The sequence below is a fragment of the Juglans microcarpa x Juglans regia genome, chromosome 5S (assembly GCF_004785595.1).
Source record: "Juglans microcarpa x Juglans regia isolate MS1-56 chromosome 5S, Jm3101_v1.0, whole genome shotgun sequence".
Taxonomy (NCBI): Eukaryota; Viridiplantae; Streptophyta; class Magnoliopsida; order Fagales; family Juglandaceae; genus Juglans; species Juglans microcarpa x Juglans regia.
The window spans coordinates 10,974,780-10,991,321 of NC_054603.1; the positions used below are offsets into that span (position 1 = coordinate 10,974,780).

Consider the following 16,542-nt stretch of genomic DNA (forward strand, 5'->3'; position numbering starts at 1 on the left):
TAAAACTATTGTTATTAAATAATTAGTTAGTGTATGGACTAAAAAAATGTAGAAATATGAGTTTAGTGCATCAAGCTTATATCATTAATTACTTTTGAAAAAAAAGAAAAAATACTTTTATCATTAATTTTATTTGACCTCGTCGAGAAAAACTAAAGGACAAAGCTTGAATGGTGTGTAGGAGAATAACGAACAAAATCTTGAAATAAAAACTGAATGGAACTGTTATTTGTGCTCGATTCCATCCCTTTACATCCTTCCCCATTGTTCAAGATTTTAATAGATCTATCTCACGATCTTGAGCTATAGCAGAAAAATCATTTAAAACAGTTTCGAATGGTACTTGCAGAGAGTAGCCCAGCCCAGCCCACGGGAACATGAGACACATACATTGATACAAATAGAAAGCTCTTCAACTGAAACTTGCATATTATAGAACAACTCTATTTGAAGGGCTTTACACCATATTATATTAATTAGTAAACACCTCCAATCTGTCACAGTTTCCATCACCTGGTTGAAGAATAGTCATTTTCGAAGCAACGTCTCTTTTCCCTCTAGTATAATGATGTAAACAACCACAGCTGGAAAGAATAGAGGAGGTCAACTTCATTAAAAAATCTCCCCTTCCTCCCCATCTACATACAGATCCATCTCATCATATTCCATGGCTTCATCTTTGATAAACAAACCAAGCTGCTCCAATAGGGATCGTGAGCAAGACAAAGAAGAACCAAGTAACATATCCAGCTCCTTCTGAATCCACACATTCTCCTCAAGATGAACAGCTTTTTTAATCTGCCGTGGATGAGATCGTATTCAAGTCCAAAATATGAAAGAAAATTGAATTGCATATGGTAAAGATGTGAAAAACTATTAAGCAAAGCTTAAACCTTGCGAAGTGCAGCTCGAGCAGCTTCCCTTTCCCTTTCCCGCTGATGCTTCAGATCAGCCTCTTCCTTTATTTGTAAGGCCGCTTTTGCCACTCTCATTTGGGCTTCAATCCTAGCCCTCTCTGTAAGTAAAAATTTATATCCGTCAACTAAAATGCTGACAGGAATCAGGAAATGACATGCTCCACGACACACAGATTTAAGAATTCCTACCCCATTTCTAGCCCGAAAATAAACCAAAACCCTATTCATTCCCTGTTCACCGGTCATTACATAAAACTGCTCCATGTACATAATAATAACATCTGAATGGGAAAATAGTAGTTCCATATTTTATTTTCAGAAAATAGGCACAAGAATCACCCCCAAGAAGCCAACAAATTAACAGGAAAGTGAATAAACAACATTCATATAATACTAAAATAATGAAAGCATATTGGTTCCACAAGAATGATTATCATCCCCTTGTCTATTTATAATCCTAAAGGAAATACGAAAGGGACGGAGAACATGATGAGGAAAAGACTATAGTATTAAGGTGAAATCTGTTTATTTCTCCTTTTTTTCTAACAAAATTCATCAGCTCAACACCCCAACTCCACCAACTCCTATTCTCCCCACCAAACAGGCCATGAGTCAATACCATGGGAGTACCAAAAACACCAATAATGCAATGACTGTGTAATATAAAAATCACGTAATACATACAATATCAATTTCAGAACAATGGTTTCCTCTACATACAGCACAATTAGATGGTGCATCATACGGATGTGGTAATGCCCTCAGAACATAAAGGTTAAGCTTCTGGCTTACAAAGGATTCACAATAATGCACTTGATTCATACAAATATAATGTTGTTTGCTTAATTCACCTTCGCACTGTCTCCTTTTCAATTTTTCCTTTTCCTGCTGCATCTTCAAAGTATCGGCTTTATCACCCTAATAATAAACAATAAAATGGCAAGTATGAGCAACTATAAAAACATAGAACTGCAGGATATCCAGATGTTACAGTATGAGAATGCACTGCTTTCAGTGCTTTGGCATTGATCATATAGAGAGATACAGAGAGGTAGATCGCATCTTACGTGGTCAAGCAGTGTCTTATGTTGTGCTTTCAGAATAGTTTCAGCAAATCGGCTCTTCAGCATTGCCACCCGTATAGCCTTCTTTGGTGACAGCTGTACATCAAAATATGGATATCCTGTAACAAAGAAACAAAAAATACTTACAGGCAGCCAGTGTGCCATGTCAAACAGCAACAAGTAGAACTTAATTAAGGCATTACCAACCTCCTTCAGGAGCCGCATCTGTTGTAGGAGGTGTGGAGTGAGAACTAAGGCATGCAATTTCATAATCTAACACACATACAGCACCTTCACATCATCACCATCAGCATTCCAAAACTCAGATCATTGAGAAATAACTAGAAAATATCACGTATTTACAGTCAAATGAAAAACTTTCACCCACCATCAGAATCTGAATCCGACTTGTTTATGCACGATACCTGCAAGCTTTTTACCTGACAATTGTAATTGGAATGGAAGTTTTAACTCATCTCATGGCAAGAAAGTCTTAACTCCCAGACATATTCATGATGTAATCATACCTGTCTGGAAGCATCAAAACCACATATGCGATGATCTCTGTCCAATGATCTTTCCGAAGAGAAATCTGAACCAAAATAGAACATCTATAAGCCAAGTAAGTAGGGGTAGAAAACCAAAAGCAGCAGCCAAAGAAAATATCAACTAACCACTTGTGGATGCATTGGTTGCATCACAAGGTAGGCTGCACTGGCATGCACTCACACCACATCTAACACATGTGCGTGCAATTGAGCTCAATGGAGGTTCAGCATTGACAGAGCCACAACCATGTCTGCTGCCATTGGCAATTCCTATAAGACAAATAACCAATGAGCTCTCATAAAGATCTGGAAATTACAAAGTACATCATGTCTGTACATACCTTTGTGAAAATCTTTTCCTGACAACTTCCCTGGGCGGTCCCATACTGTTTTGGTGAGCTGTAAATTTGAAAAGAAAATGCACAACTCAGAAAGAGCAGAAAACATCTATACTGACAGGACAACAATGAAATAAATATACATCATATAAAAAATTAATAAGAAGAACTTGCAATCTCATGTCTACAACCTATCCTCCAAAAAGGTTACATATAAAGCCCAAGAAACTCAAATTGGCTAAACAAGTAAAAGCTCACTTATAGCTCATTTAATATTAATACAGGTTGGAAAAAAAAAAAAAAAACCACCATATGATCGTGAACAGAAAAACATATTACTTATCAAAATACTCAAAATTAACAAATTACTTACTTCTACATCTCCTCTATCAGAACTCCTGATCTTTTCAACGGATGGCAATGACTTCTTATGCAATAAATTATTATGCAGAGGAGGAGCTTTATGAGCATCCTTCCTCGTATCAGCAGTCTCCTTCACTCGTCCACTTGAAAGTTTCACTTGCCCAACCTTTGAGCTTTCACAATTCCACTTTTCCATAAGAGATTTCCATCTTGTCTCAAAAACATTGTTTAATTCCTGTGCCATTTTGTGGACGCTATTATCAGGAGGATTGTAAAGCATGGCATTGGAAAAGGTCAATCTGATATCAGCTGCAAACTCTTCGGAGCCAAAATACATATTTTTCTCCAGTTTAGACTTTATTGTTCCCAGATCCATGGGGTTGGTTATAATCAATAAGTAATCTGGAATGTTCAATGCCACAGGATCCACTGGTTGGTTGAAAACCCAACCGGTTGGATGAGTCATCAGCTTTTTCAAAATGGTGGAACACTGATAAGTCAGACTACGATCCATCCTTAGCCTCTTATCCTTTTGGCACGCTTCCAATTGTGGAGGTCCACGCTTTCTAGAGACTGGCATAGAGGGCTTTGCCTTCAAATGTGCAGGATCCAATTTCTTTCCCCAATCAGAAGGACGAATACTGTGCGTCTTTTTCATCTCAGCTCCATTACTTTTATTCCGAGAACTACTGTGATTGCATTCATCAACGAATGATTCCAGCTGCTCCAGCCCACATGCAAGAGTGGCTTCTATTCTTTTCATGGAGAATTTAATGTTGAACTTCTTGTTGGCAACTATGGCTTCAGTTGCAGTCATATTGAGAAACTGCAAGAATTTGCCAAGGTCAGTTCTCAGGAGTTGACCTCTTCAATAAGCTTACACTGAGCAAAACTCAAGCCTGGCATGGAAAAAGACCCTGCAAAATATCTTCCAGCAGATAAGCACCAGTAAGAAATTTCTAGTGATATTAGTGAGCTATTGAATATTTTTTACAGGAAAAAGATAAGAACAAAAGAATAGAGAAAATAGTTAATGAGCTGAGGTTTCCTTTTCTCAGCTTTCTCAGGAACCAAACATGGTTGCCAATTTGCTTATGTTTATTTTCCTCAGCTTCCTCAAGAACCAAACATGGTTTACTCACTTTTTCTAACATACATGCATTTCTCCCGATACCAAAACAAAACTACAGAGAAAAAATAATGATAAGGAGGGAAATGTCAAACATTATCTCTCGTTTCTTGTTCCCCAATTTTTTTTCTTAAGCAATAATGGACTGCCCAAAATCAACAGTTTTTTTCTTCTTTTTTTTTGAGAAATGATATTTGCAGTCAAAATGCACAGGCGTCGTGTACTCATCTTGAAAAAAAGTAAATAAATATGGAACCCCACTTTTTTTTATGAGTGCATGGCGCTTGCATAACACATGAGTGTATCTAACATTAGTCTTTTTTGGTGCCGGGGTTTTTTTTTTTTTTTTGGGGGGGGGGGGGGGGGGGGGGGGGGTTTGGAGGGGTGGCTTCTTTTCCTAAATTTATTGAGAAACAAAAGATCGTGAGATTCCAACAAATTCTTCCATTCTTTTTTTAATACGTAAAAGAAATTTGTCCATGCTTCAGGGTAGAAATGTTCACGATATTAATTGTAATTCAATGAGCTATGGTACGCTACAAGGGATTATTTGCTACAAGAAATTGATCCTAATTCTAGGATGACTAAACCTTTTAAACCACTACATTTTTTATATTAATAAGTGAGGAAAGTGAAAAGGAATAATTGAAAGAAATAAAATCAGTTAGTTCTTCATCAAGACTGGGTCAAAGAGATGTTTTTATAGGCATTCACATAGCTTCTTTACCGTTTAGGTGAAGTCTGATAACTAAAGTAGTTGAGACCCAGCTTCTCTGCGTACGTGACATCTTCGCCTTACTGATGCAGAGCATCACAAGAATTGGGAATCTAGTTTATACTGGATCCTGGAAAACTGATTGTGATTGTGCATCACCGAGCCACATTTTTCCCTTAAACCCTGAACACGCCAAAGGTTTATATTGCATGATGAATTTTTTTCCCAACCCCTCATCATAATTCAACCTTAGCAAAAACTCAAATTCAAACCCTAACGCTAATCCAAATTCGAATCCTAATCCTAATCCTAATTGAAGCACTAAGCTTAACCCTAATCCAAATCTTAACCCTTAACGATAATTGAAAAGCCAAGGTACTGTGAGATGGGTCAGCTAGGATGGAGCAGATGAAATTCGAGATAGCGAGACGAGACGGATGGAGAATGGAAGCGAAGCGTTCCCAGAAGAAGAAGAAGAAGATGATGATGATGAACAAGAACCAAAAAACAGAAAAAACGCAAATCGAAGCAGCAAAACAAGCAAAAGAAGAAAGAAAATTAGCTTGAGGACTCCAAGAGCTTACCTCTGATCGATCGTCGCAGATGCTCGAAGACCTCTGAGGCGAACGTACTGCACTGCATGTAGTAGGGAGTAAGCGTTTAGGAGTGAGAGACAAGCCAGTGTAATAAAGGATGAGACTTTTTAGGTCAACCCGAATTTGTCCCGTAATGAACCGGCCACCGGGCCTGTCCCCGAACCGACATAATGGGATTTTTATAAAAATCTAATATTTTTGTATTTAGTTTATGAGTGATACTTTGAAATAGAGTTTATTTTAAAAGTATAATAATGGAAGATAGATAATGCCATGTCAGCTTAATAAAATGAGAATCAAAAGTCTATTGAGCTAGATTTTAGCATTTCTCCGAGTAATGTTGTATTTTCGAATTTTTCAACCTTTATAGCTAATTTGGTTACATAAAATAAAACTATTTTATTTTATTTCATCTTATATAATCATTATAAATTTTTTAAATTTTCATACAAAATATAATAAAAAATTCAAAATTTTTAAATCTCAAAATAAAAATAATATTATAATAATATTTTATTCAATTTTCAACAAAACGTGTTGTCTCATATCATCTGAATTGCATGTAGTGCTTGTTTGGGTTTGAGTTTGGAAGTCTAAAATTTTTTTTTTTTTAAATGAAAACTATTTAAATTGAGGACAGAATACATGAAGGATAATCCTTCATATCCATAATTACATGATAAACATGTAGAGCATTTTGTGTTAAAAGCATGTGCTACATTATTAGTGGCTCTTCTCACTTGATGGATAAATCACTCTACATAGTTTTGAACCTTATTCTTCATGTCACAAATAATCATTCCTACATTGGTCTAAGATTCGTCTTCCTTTGTTATATCTTGAACTATCTATTGAGAATCACCATCTAGAATGATATGACTAATGCCCATTTTCTGACGAAAAATTATAGTACTTTTAAGTTTTAATAATCTAAAAGCTCTTTTAAAAAAGAGTACTCTGCCGTCTAGAGTAGCCCATTCAATTTAACCGCTAGGCTAAATGTGTATTTTTATTTTTTTTCTCATCTTTCTTTTCATATTTTTTAACATATTTAAATATTTTTTAAAAATAAAAAATACACCAACACATAAAAATCAATTTCTTAATCATTAAGTAAAAAAATTAAAAAAAAAAATACATACACAAATGGTCAAAGTAAAGGGGCAAACTAGCATTTTCTTTAAAAAAAATAGTATGTAGTAAATTTATAAAAGAGTAATGATAAGTACAAATCTAAGTTATCGATGTCTTGTGAAGACCCTTTGTGAAAAGTGGCTCCTACTAAAAAATTATAATTTTTTTTTTTTTACTTTTTATGGCGGGGTCTATTGTTTTATAAAAGAATTGCGTGGGACTTACATTTGGACCTTGTACAAATCATTATTCTTTTATAAAAAATGTTATCAACGCCTAAAAAATATTGAAGATACATTTTTAAAAAAACACCAAATTAAAGTTTTTGTTGGAAAGCTCTTGCAAATGATGTTAGATTATCAGAAAAACCACCATAACGAGCTTTAAAAGTACTTTAGGTGTATGTTTATCAAATAGTAAATAATTTTAATGGAATAGATTTTTAGTAAAACTCTACATTAAAGGCATTACTATAAAAAATTGAGTAATGATATACATACAACATATTTCACAATAATATATAAGATGAGGGTATTTTTATAAAATGATGTTACTTTTATAAGATGTTTTATAAAAATATCCTTTATTTAAAATATAGTTATATAATGTGTTATGAAAAATATTATATCCAAATCATTTTTCAAAATAATTATATTTCCTGCCGCAATTCTAAACAGGCCGTAGTTTTTTTTTTTTTTCCATATTTCATATTTGTTTTGTTTTAAAAGCACTTTAAGTGTATGTTTATCAAATAGTAAACACTTTTTAATAGAACAGATTTTTATTAAAACTCTACATTTAAAGCACTACTATAAAAAAATTCTATTTCCTACCGCAACGGCAAACAAGTCGTAGTTTTTTTTTTTTTTTTTTTCATATTTCATATTTCATATTTATTTTGTTTTTAAGCCATCTTATGGAAGATACAACTCTTTTTATTTATTTTTGTATGCCAGGGCATTACATTAATAATAATGATAATAATAATAGAAAAACAATTTTTACAATCTAAGGTGTGCAAATCTCACACAATCAATTTGAAAATAAAAATGGGGCATACTTAAGTATCATACGAAAAAGTTCTGAATTTTTTCATTATGTCCATTTTTTTTTCAAAGAGATTATACTAGGGTCGCACACTTCAAATTATATTTAGCAATACTTGTAATAATATCATCAAAAGAAAATTCTATATGCCATACTACAATCACACTTTCATTCTAATAAGTATGACGTGTCATATGTATCATTATTAAATGATTATTTATTACATACTTCTTTATCATCTAATGGTGATGAATGTGCCACATACCACTTAGTATGATCAAAATATAATGAGAGTGTTGTATATAACAGTATTCATAACCAAGAGAAGCATCTAGGTGGATGCTGCAAGATGACTTTATGGAAAGACAGGAGTTTAACAGATGAAACTTCATGATTTGTCAGAATAAGCAGAATGAGAGAAATATAGATCACTCTTTTTTCACAATTTCTGTCATATATAATTGAATTTGACGCTTTGCTAGTACTAGTGTATTGACAAGGAGGAAGACGAGCATAAATACCTTTTGATTCTTCTGTTTATCCATATGGATTGATTCCAAAATTCTTTTTATGTACACATCAATTTGAGGTTTGGTAAATTGGAAGGGTCATGTGGAAATCACAAGGCAAACTTTATGGGAAGAAACCCATGTCTTGTCTAGTTTGATCATTGTTTGTTTATGAATGTAAAAATCAGCAAAATCTTATGAAAATGCAGAATTAGATTCCCATGAACAGTGATATATAGGAAAATACTCTGACCAAAAAGCAACCCTTTTGGGGTTTTGTTGGTAACGTCTCACATGCAAATTCCGTTTATTTTAGTGGGGTTTAGTTGATGGTATTGGTTGTGGGTAGATGAAATCCGTTGAAAAGGTAACAATATTTTAGCCTTTTAGGCTCCCAAGTTCCCAACGGTTTTGAGTTGCTTCGCCTTTTTAAATATTTATAGCATGTAAATTTTATAAGTAGTAAGATAGTTTGTGAATAATAATAAGATAATTTGAGTTGAGTATTTTTTGGATTTTAGAAAATGAGAGAGAAAAAGTTAAATAAATAATATTATAAAGTTAAAATATTGTAAGAATATAGTTTTATAATATTATTTTTGTTTAGAATTTAAAAAAGTTAGAATTGTTTTTTATTTTTTATTTAAAAATTTGAAAAAGTTGTATTGATTAGTTTGAAAACTTTGTATTTGAATTATGTAAGATAAAATAAGATTAGATGAAAATTTTATGTCTTATCTCATGCCTCAAACCTACTTGTATTGCATTCCTTATATATATATATATATATATATATATATATATATATATATTGAGGCATTCTGCAAGTCTACGTGTGAATACATACTTACTAAGAGGATGACGATTAAAATGACGAATAATTTGAAAAATATTGTCATTTGTCTGTTCACTTGTCTACGAACCATTTGATACCACATCAAGGAATGTTGAGAGGATGGTAGTAAAAAATATGATAAATAGTATTTTTCGCTTTCAATAGCACAAGGAGCTGAACAGTTTCTCAGCTGCCCAATAAATAACTTCCAACTTCCAAGACCAAGTTCATCAAATCTAGTGGGCCATGCCTTACATGTCTTCAGTTATCTTGTTAACCTCACCATTGCACCATTGATCTTACCAATTTCTGTCATATGTTACAAAATCTGGTTGTAGACTTCTCCATAAAGACAGAGAAGAAAATAATTTGGCATGAAGCTTGACCCCAATGGATTCATTCAAGCATATGGATTTACTAGAGGTTCCCTTGAGTCTTCTCCAAATGCACTGCTATAATAGGAGTACAAGGCCAGCTGAACAAGCCCCAGAATTGTTCCAATTCCATTTGGGACCTAAACCCAAAAATTTAGCAAAGAGAAAACATACATAACAGTTAGCATAAACAACAAAATCCTGGGCAGTCTTTGGACTTATCTTTCATTGATTTGGTAAATGAATCATGTGTGTAACTGCTGAGAATAAGAAGCATATTGACTATCAATTACTGTAGGTTCCTTATTTTCCTTCTCTTTCCCCTGCCTGATATGCATATGAAGATTGTAACGAAAAATTTGCATACGAAGTTAGCTGGATCTGCAAGAAGAATAATACTTACATAAATGAAAGGATCATACTTGAGCACTCCATATGCAAAGAAAGATAGACTCATCAAGAAGGTTGAAAGGGAAAGACAAAACGGCATGAATTCAGTGCTTCTTGTCTTAATCACCAAATTCTGGCATCACATATGAAACCATATGAGGGGGGAGAAGGTGTCCAAAATAAAATCAAAATTGGGTGAAATTGTTTCACAAGAACTTACAATGATGAACAAAGGTGAAGCAAACATGGTAATGAGTGAAGCAACACTCAAATATCCAACAAAAGTTTGTCTCTCATGAGAGTCAAAAAATCTCATGCTTACATATACCGTGGTCCCAAAAATGGAAGCAACTGCTATTAACAAACCTAACATCTTCAGCTGCAAGAAAAATTCAAGGGACAGTAAGATAATCGTGCTGGATTATGGGAAAAAGGCCTGCAATTTTCCTGGTAAGAACAGATGCAGGGTGATGCTTACCTTTATAGCTTTCCCGGCAAATGCAATATAGATGCTCAGGTAGATTAACTGGAAAAATGCTCCAATTGAATTGACTGTAGCTACTAGTATAATATTAGGTGACACTAGGGGCATTCCATACCAAAGGCATATCAAGCAGTTCAAGAGAGCATATATATAAGGCAATCCTGAAAATTGTTCTGTCGACTTGTTTCTGATGATTCTCTTAAATGTGGGTCTGGAGAACATAAAGGTCAATTTCATTATTGAGTTTAGAACTGCATAAATTTCTTTCATTTTCTTTTTCTCTGAAGAATATCTTTAACAACTTACATTGGTGACACAAACAGCCCAATAGCAAAGAGGTTTCCTGTAATAACAAATGGGTATTAGAAGTTAGAACATCTATCAAACATAGTTGTTCTAACCAAGCAATAAAAGAAACAAATCCGAGTGTACTGTGAAGACACAAATATTTTAGGATCCACTGTGACAAGTATTACCAGGTTATAGGTTTCTCACAATCAACAATGTTGTTGGGTGTCATAGGTACAGGACTGTTTCCTTCTACAGCAATCCCAAACTGCTGTCCCTAAATAACTGTTTTCTTTATGGATAGAACGCTGAAGTTGAGGTGCTCACCTTTTTTCTTTCATATGTCGATTTATCTAAATTGATTTTAACATCTGGATTGAAATCTTGGTTGCAATAAAGTTAATCCAGAGAATGTAAATACCTAAAATGAAAATTTCTGCTCTTGGCTCTTGGTATAACTCCAGATTCAACAAAAACTAATCCATATCAAGCAGTCAACCAATTCCTAATGTTGTTATAATTTATGCATGTTAAATTACATATGAAGCTCCTTCTAGATCTTGGAAAGAAGCAGGGAAACAAAGGAGAAAAGGGCTATAGTCGCTTAAGAAATGAAGATATCTTCAGATTTCTGCAATTATCCTTCGGTATCCTCCTCCATTCTTCTCAAATCTAAACCATTCAGAGCCAGTTTTTTCCTATTGACACTAGTTCCCCAGCAGCCTAATAAAGCAAAGGATCAAATCTCTTATCCAGTTTAGAAACTTAAATTAACAAGTTTGTGGAAACCCAAACATTGAAAACATTCCAACATAACATACCATATACAACAAATTACTCGAGCTCATGTCACATACCATATTGATTACTGCAAGTCTCCTATTGTCAATTTCTAAGATATATGTGTGTACACACACACACACACACACACATAAAACTTTGGACAGCAATGAAAAAAGAGCTGAAAGAACAAGGAAAAAAACAGCAAGACTACAAACATGATGATGGGGAATTCTTATACATATATATATATATATATATATATATATGTATGTCAAGATCTCAGGCCATAAAGGTGATGGACTTTTCCACAAACCCAATCAAGCGTATGGGTTTGCTTCATCTACATCTTAGAAATTAGTTATAATACTTTTCAAGAATATAATAGAAAAAGTATAAGCAGCAGAAAAGAGTGAAAGAAGAAAGAAGGATACCAGCAATACCAGCAGCATCACTGCAAACTGAAGAGACAGAAGACAGCCCACTTGGTAACATCTTAGAATGATATTCAACTCCACTGATCACTTAGTCCAGACAACTCTCTCTACTTTATACACCTTTGTACCTTTGTGCACAAGTGGCTCCCAAGAAGGCCTGTATATATAGGTAGTGATGATCGTACTTATCTACCTTATTTTGTGGGGTTTCCATCGACGTGGAAACTTCATTTCTTTTTCGAAAATGGGTGAGAAAGCCTCGTAATATATAATCTAATGGTCTGGATCTGCAGATACAAAGGTTGATATAGATAGACTTAAAGTGGAACCCCCAGTACCAAAAATGAATATTTGAGAGGGACCCATGTCCCTGTGAATAAATAAAGAAATGAAGTTTAATGCATGTGCTTCAAGATAAAGACTATATCCGAATATTGGGATTTTCTGACGTTAAGATGAACCGGATTCTCAAGCTTGAAGCTATTTTCTTTCGATTAATAAAGTTTTAACTTGAAGAACACCACAAATTATCTTTATATACTTCTAAAATTGGTAATATAATTATCTAGTTTGGCTGTAACCATGGTGTACTTACACAACAAAACAAGTTCGAACTTGTTCATAAGATGCTCATTTTGATAAGACAGATTATTTATATTATATTTTGTAACTTTATTTATAAATTTTGAAATTTGCTAATATCTTTATAAAGTTTATATATACATATATTAATAATTATATTTATAAAGATTCAAGTAACATATTTAATATTATGAACATGATATCCTCTAATTTTTTTAATATTAAAAATATTTCTATTATAAATATAGAAATAATACTATAAAAATAATAATAAATATGAAATTATTTAATTTTGTACGAACTTATACGCACTGAGCGGAATTTTATATTTACGAACAACTCATTTAATAAATAAAATATCATCGAATTTAACCCAATCTAGAATGACTTCCGGAGTATTATAGCCCGATTTGTCTTGTATTTTAAAGATTAGACACCCAAAGGACATGTATGGTCTTGTTTCTCTGGGTCTGGGTCCCTATTGTCCTGCAGAATGGTTTATAGTCAAATAACTATGAGAGTCATGTATTTCAGATATTTGGTTGGTCCTAGTTAGCCCTTTCTCATTTTGTCATGATGGCCATATATAATTAGAAGTACTTTATGTGCTATAAAATTATAAAATACTTAATAAATTGAGAACCATATATACATATTGCTGCAAAACAGCAAAAGACAAAAAAATAAAAAAAAAAATAAATAAAATACATAGATATTATATATAATAATATGAACAGTACTGGCAGTGATAAATCCATACAATTATAATCATCATGGTATAAACATGTTCCTGCATTTTAACTTATCAGGACTCACACCACCAAATCCAAGTAAAAAATTTACTATAAGAAAATTGATTATTTGTGATCAGTTATTTTCTGTAAAAATGACTATTTTTTATTAAAATAAGTCTATTTTCATCGTAAATAATATTAATTATCGTCACAAATAATACGTCACAAATGCTCGTTTTTCTTGTAATGATTATGATAATCACAGTAGCAATCACTAGGTTTCTATGATTTATATACATATATATATAATTATGAATGATGTTAACTAACCCCTGGACCAGGGTGGTTGTTATGAAAATCATATGAAGTTGGGACGTATATTAATCCATCACCACAATCTCGAGTTTAAAGACAAAAACTATAGGGGGATAACGTCCTACGTACCTTTTTAATAATTTAATAGGGGGACAAAAACATGTTCAACGATAAGAACAAAATAATTTAATAGGACCAAAATATATTTTCGATTTGTAAGAGGTTGAAATAAGCTGGAAGATTGTCTGATACTATTATACACTAGACCAATTGTTTTTTTGTACATTGTTTATAAAAATAAATAGATTGTATTTTTTAAGAGCTTTTATAAATAAAAATAATGATAATTTAATTTTTAGCAATTTATCAATAATATGAAGATGGATTTAGTTTTAATAAGAGCCAAGTTGGAGATGTTCAAAACCAAATCAAACAGTTGGAGATGTTCAAAATTACCCTAATTAATTAAGAGCATTTTCATATTCCTTTATCTCACCTATTATTTCTTGGCATGTTGGTAATTACTGCAAACCTCTCCAAAACTTGTTCTTGTCTTTTTAGGGTTGAAATGCAAGTAAATGCAGATTATTTTGGAGCAATGGATGCGCATGGGATACCAATTTATTAATGTGTTAACACCTAAAAATAGCACAATAGTACGAAATGGGAGAAAGATAAATTCTCGGCCTCGCTGAGGTTGTTTTGGGCCTCTAATACCGGGCTTATGATAAGAAATAAAAGATAAAATATAAAAGCATCCGAAGGAATACAGATATCACCACCCAAAAGAAAATAAGCTCACCACCCAAATAAGAACTCAAAAGTGATATAGAAATCACCACTCAAAGGAAACTCACAAGGGATACAAAGCAAGAACTCACCACCTATCGGAATCCACCGAAAGATAAGAGTTATAAGAAGAAGCTCTTCTTCATAAGCTAAAAGCTCAATTTTGTAATCAACTCAAGTCTATCGTATTTTTCATTAGTATAAAAGGGTTTATATAGGAAAACTTGGAACAACCCTCCAAGCATGGGCAATTCCAAAAGATGTGAGAATTTCAAAAGACATTGCCTAGAGAATTTCAAAAGATAAGAAAATCTGAAAATTTGCAACATCATATAGCCTTGCACACCCTTCAGTAAAATCCTTATAGCTTCCTCTAGATAACTCCAAATTGCACATCGTTTGATGCGTTGGAAACTAGAGACATGAGGCTTTCCAATGAGATATAGTTTGCTGGCTAAGTTATCCAGAATCTTTCCAGAATGACGTTTCAAAAAATGTGTTGGTCAATGGGGTAATGAGTTGGTCTTTGGAGTCATTGTGCTTAATGGCTTCATTGGATTCATTGGGCTGATCCTCAAACACTCCTGTGTCAGCCTCGATTGGTGTTGTGTGAAGCCCCCGGTGGTTGTCTGTACGGTTGTATGATATCCGTGCATACATCCATGAAGGTAAACAGTAAATAAATGTAGAGAAAATAAATAGAGACACACAGATTTACGTAGTTCGGCATTAGGCCTACGTCCACAGGAGTTCTGGGAGAAAAGAATCTACTATAATATGCTTGTTTACAATATTTCATGATCTCTTGTCTTCACTGTACAATGGAGATCTGAGTTTTGTCCTTCGATTTTCAACATCTCGCTGGAGTTTTTGTGATGAAGTTGAAGAAGGTGAAGTCCCCAAGAAGCCTGGCCCCAAAGTCCCCCTAAGTTGTCTGGTTCTCTCCTCTTTTATCCTCTACCCCTTGCTTTACGTCCCTTCACCCATTCTTTATATCACTTCTCCCCTATTCCTCTTAACACTTTGCACTCCCTCAACCTCTTGTCATTTCCCTCTCTCTTCTCATTTTTCCCTCCTGATGAGTCCCCCCATTAGGCTGGGCCTAAGAAATAGCATGATCTATTATATTTTATCCCTTATAGTTCCCGCGATTCTTAAGAGTAATTTGCTTAAAAAAAAGAAATTGAGAATCTTCAAAAATAAAATATGCAATCGAACTGATCCACCCAAGTTAGTAGAGAAATAAATTTCAAGAGCTGGTCCCTGGTTATCCATTTTACTTCGTTAAGCGATAAAGATTTTCGAGCCCGAGATTAGGCAGGAGATGAGCTCGACCGCGTGAAGTGCAAGCACAAGGCTCGGCTTAGCGAGATAAGTAGGAGATAGGCTCAACCGCATAAAGCACGAGTGCGAGGCTCGGCTTAGCAAGGTGAGCAAGAGATAGGCTCAACTGCATAGAGCGTGAGCGTAAGGCTCATCTTGATGAGGTGAACTGGAGATGGACTCAACCATATAGAGTGAGAGCGTGAGGCTCGTCTTGGTGAAATAAGTGAGAGATGGACTCAACCACGTAGAGTGTAGACACGAGGCTCGACATGGAGAGATAAGCGGGAAATGAACTTGACCTTGTAAGGTGAGAGTGCAAGGCTCGACTTGGAGAGATAAGCAAGAGATAGGTCCGACCGTGTAAGGTGCGAGCACGTAGCTCGGCTATGACGAGAGATGTACTCCAACGTGTAAGTTACAAATGCGTAGCTCGGCTATGGCTGGAGATGTGCTCAACCGCGTAAGGTGTGAAGGTCAGATAGTCGAGTGACCTGCACGCCTATTGGGCGCTAGAGGGGTTGAGCGGCCCTTGGCCCTTCTCATTTGTTTACTCGTTGTCAAAAATAACCCAGGAAAAACGGTCATGGCTCAAGTGTAAATACTCTGTGTTTGCTGGAGGATATGTTGTCTCAGGAGTAATGTCGGGCATGCGAAACATTGGACCCGCACTTCGCCATGAGGCAAACTAGACCGCCTTAATGCTGGACCAACCTGTTGACCCTCAACGGGAAGGTAAGTAGGAAATGTTTGACCATAATGCAAAAGTCAAATCGGTCAGTGTAAATATTCTCTAATCACAAGTGCGAAATTCACAAATTTGAATCGTCATCCTAGAGTGCGGCAAAGAT

The 16,542-nt window shown here is 34.4% G+C and overlaps 2 protein-coding genes across 4 annotated transcripts; both read right to left on the minus strand.

Annotated features, from left to right (window-relative positions):
* Positions 1–411: 411 nt before the first annotated feature.
* Positions 412–5,810, minus strand: LOC121268048 (transcription factor GTE12-like). 2 transcript variants are annotated; one of them, XM_041172158.1, is made up of 11 exons: positions 5,659–5,810; positions 3,241–4,147; positions 2,871–2,928; positions 2,656–2,799; positions 2,509–2,573; positions 2,370–2,421; positions 2,189–2,254; positions 1,985–2,100; positions 1,769–1,835; positions 894–1,015; positions 412–798 (listed from the first exon to the last, which is right to left on the minus strand). In XM_041172158.1, the coding sequence occupies exons 2-11, from the start codon at positions 4,045–4,047 to the stop codon at positions 613–615; spliced, it is 1,683 nt and encodes a 560-aa protein (XP_041028092.1). In that variant the 5' UTR covers positions 4,048–4,147; positions 5,659–5,810; the 3' UTR covers positions 412–612. The 2 variants fall into 2 exon arrangements, with proteins under 2 accessions (XP_041028092.1, XP_041028091.1); XM_041172157.1 differs by having other exon boundaries at positions 2,189–2,272.
* Positions 5,811–9,331: 3,521 nt separating this feature from the next.
* On the minus strand, positions 9,332–12,181 carry LOC121268533 (bidirectional sugar transporter SWEET2a-like). 2 transcript variants are annotated; one of them, XM_041172844.1, is made up of 6 exons: positions 11,946–12,181; positions 10,750–10,786; positions 10,438–10,654; positions 10,180–10,338; positions 9,973–10,092; positions 9,332–9,709 (listed from the first exon to the last, which is right to left on the minus strand). In XM_041172844.1, exons 1-6 carry the CDS (start codon positions 12,004–12,006, stop codon positions 9,596–9,598), a joined length of 708 nt encoding a protein of 235 aa, XP_041028778.1. In that variant the 5' UTR covers positions 12,007–12,181; the 3' UTR covers positions 9,332–9,595. The 2 variants fall into 2 exon arrangements, with proteins under 2 accessions (XP_041028778.1, XP_041028780.1); XM_041172846.1 differs by having other exon boundaries at positions 10,282–10,338; positions 11,946–12,126.
* Between the last annotated feature and the right edge of the window lie 4,361 nt (positions 12,182–16,542).

Coding starts and splice junctions, on each gene's coding strand:
- LOC121268048 (XM_041172157.1), bottom strand. CDS start 4,047: ATGACTGCAACTGAAGCCATAGTTGCCAACAAGAAGTTCAACATTAAA. Junction 2,273..2,369: donor GTCGGATTCAGATTCTGATG/GTGGGTGAAAGT, acceptor GATGATGTGAAG/GTGCTGTATGTGTGTTAGAT. Junction 1,016..1,768: donor GAAAAGGAGACAGTGCGAAG/GTGAATTAAGCA, acceptor TTTTACTTACAG/AGAGGGCTAGGATTGAAGCC.
- LOC121268533 (XM_041172844.1), bottom strand. CDS start 12,006: ATGTTACCAAGTGGGCTGTCTTCTGTCTCTTCAGTTTGCAGTGATGCT. Junction 10,787..11,945: donor TGATGCTGCTGGTATTGCTG/GTATCCTTCTTT, acceptor TTGTTATTACAG/GAAACCTCTTTGCTATTGGG. Junction 10,339..10,437: donor TTGCCGGGAAAGCTATAAAG/GTAAGCATCACC, acceptor TTTTTCTTGCAG/CTGAAGATGTTAGGTTTGTT.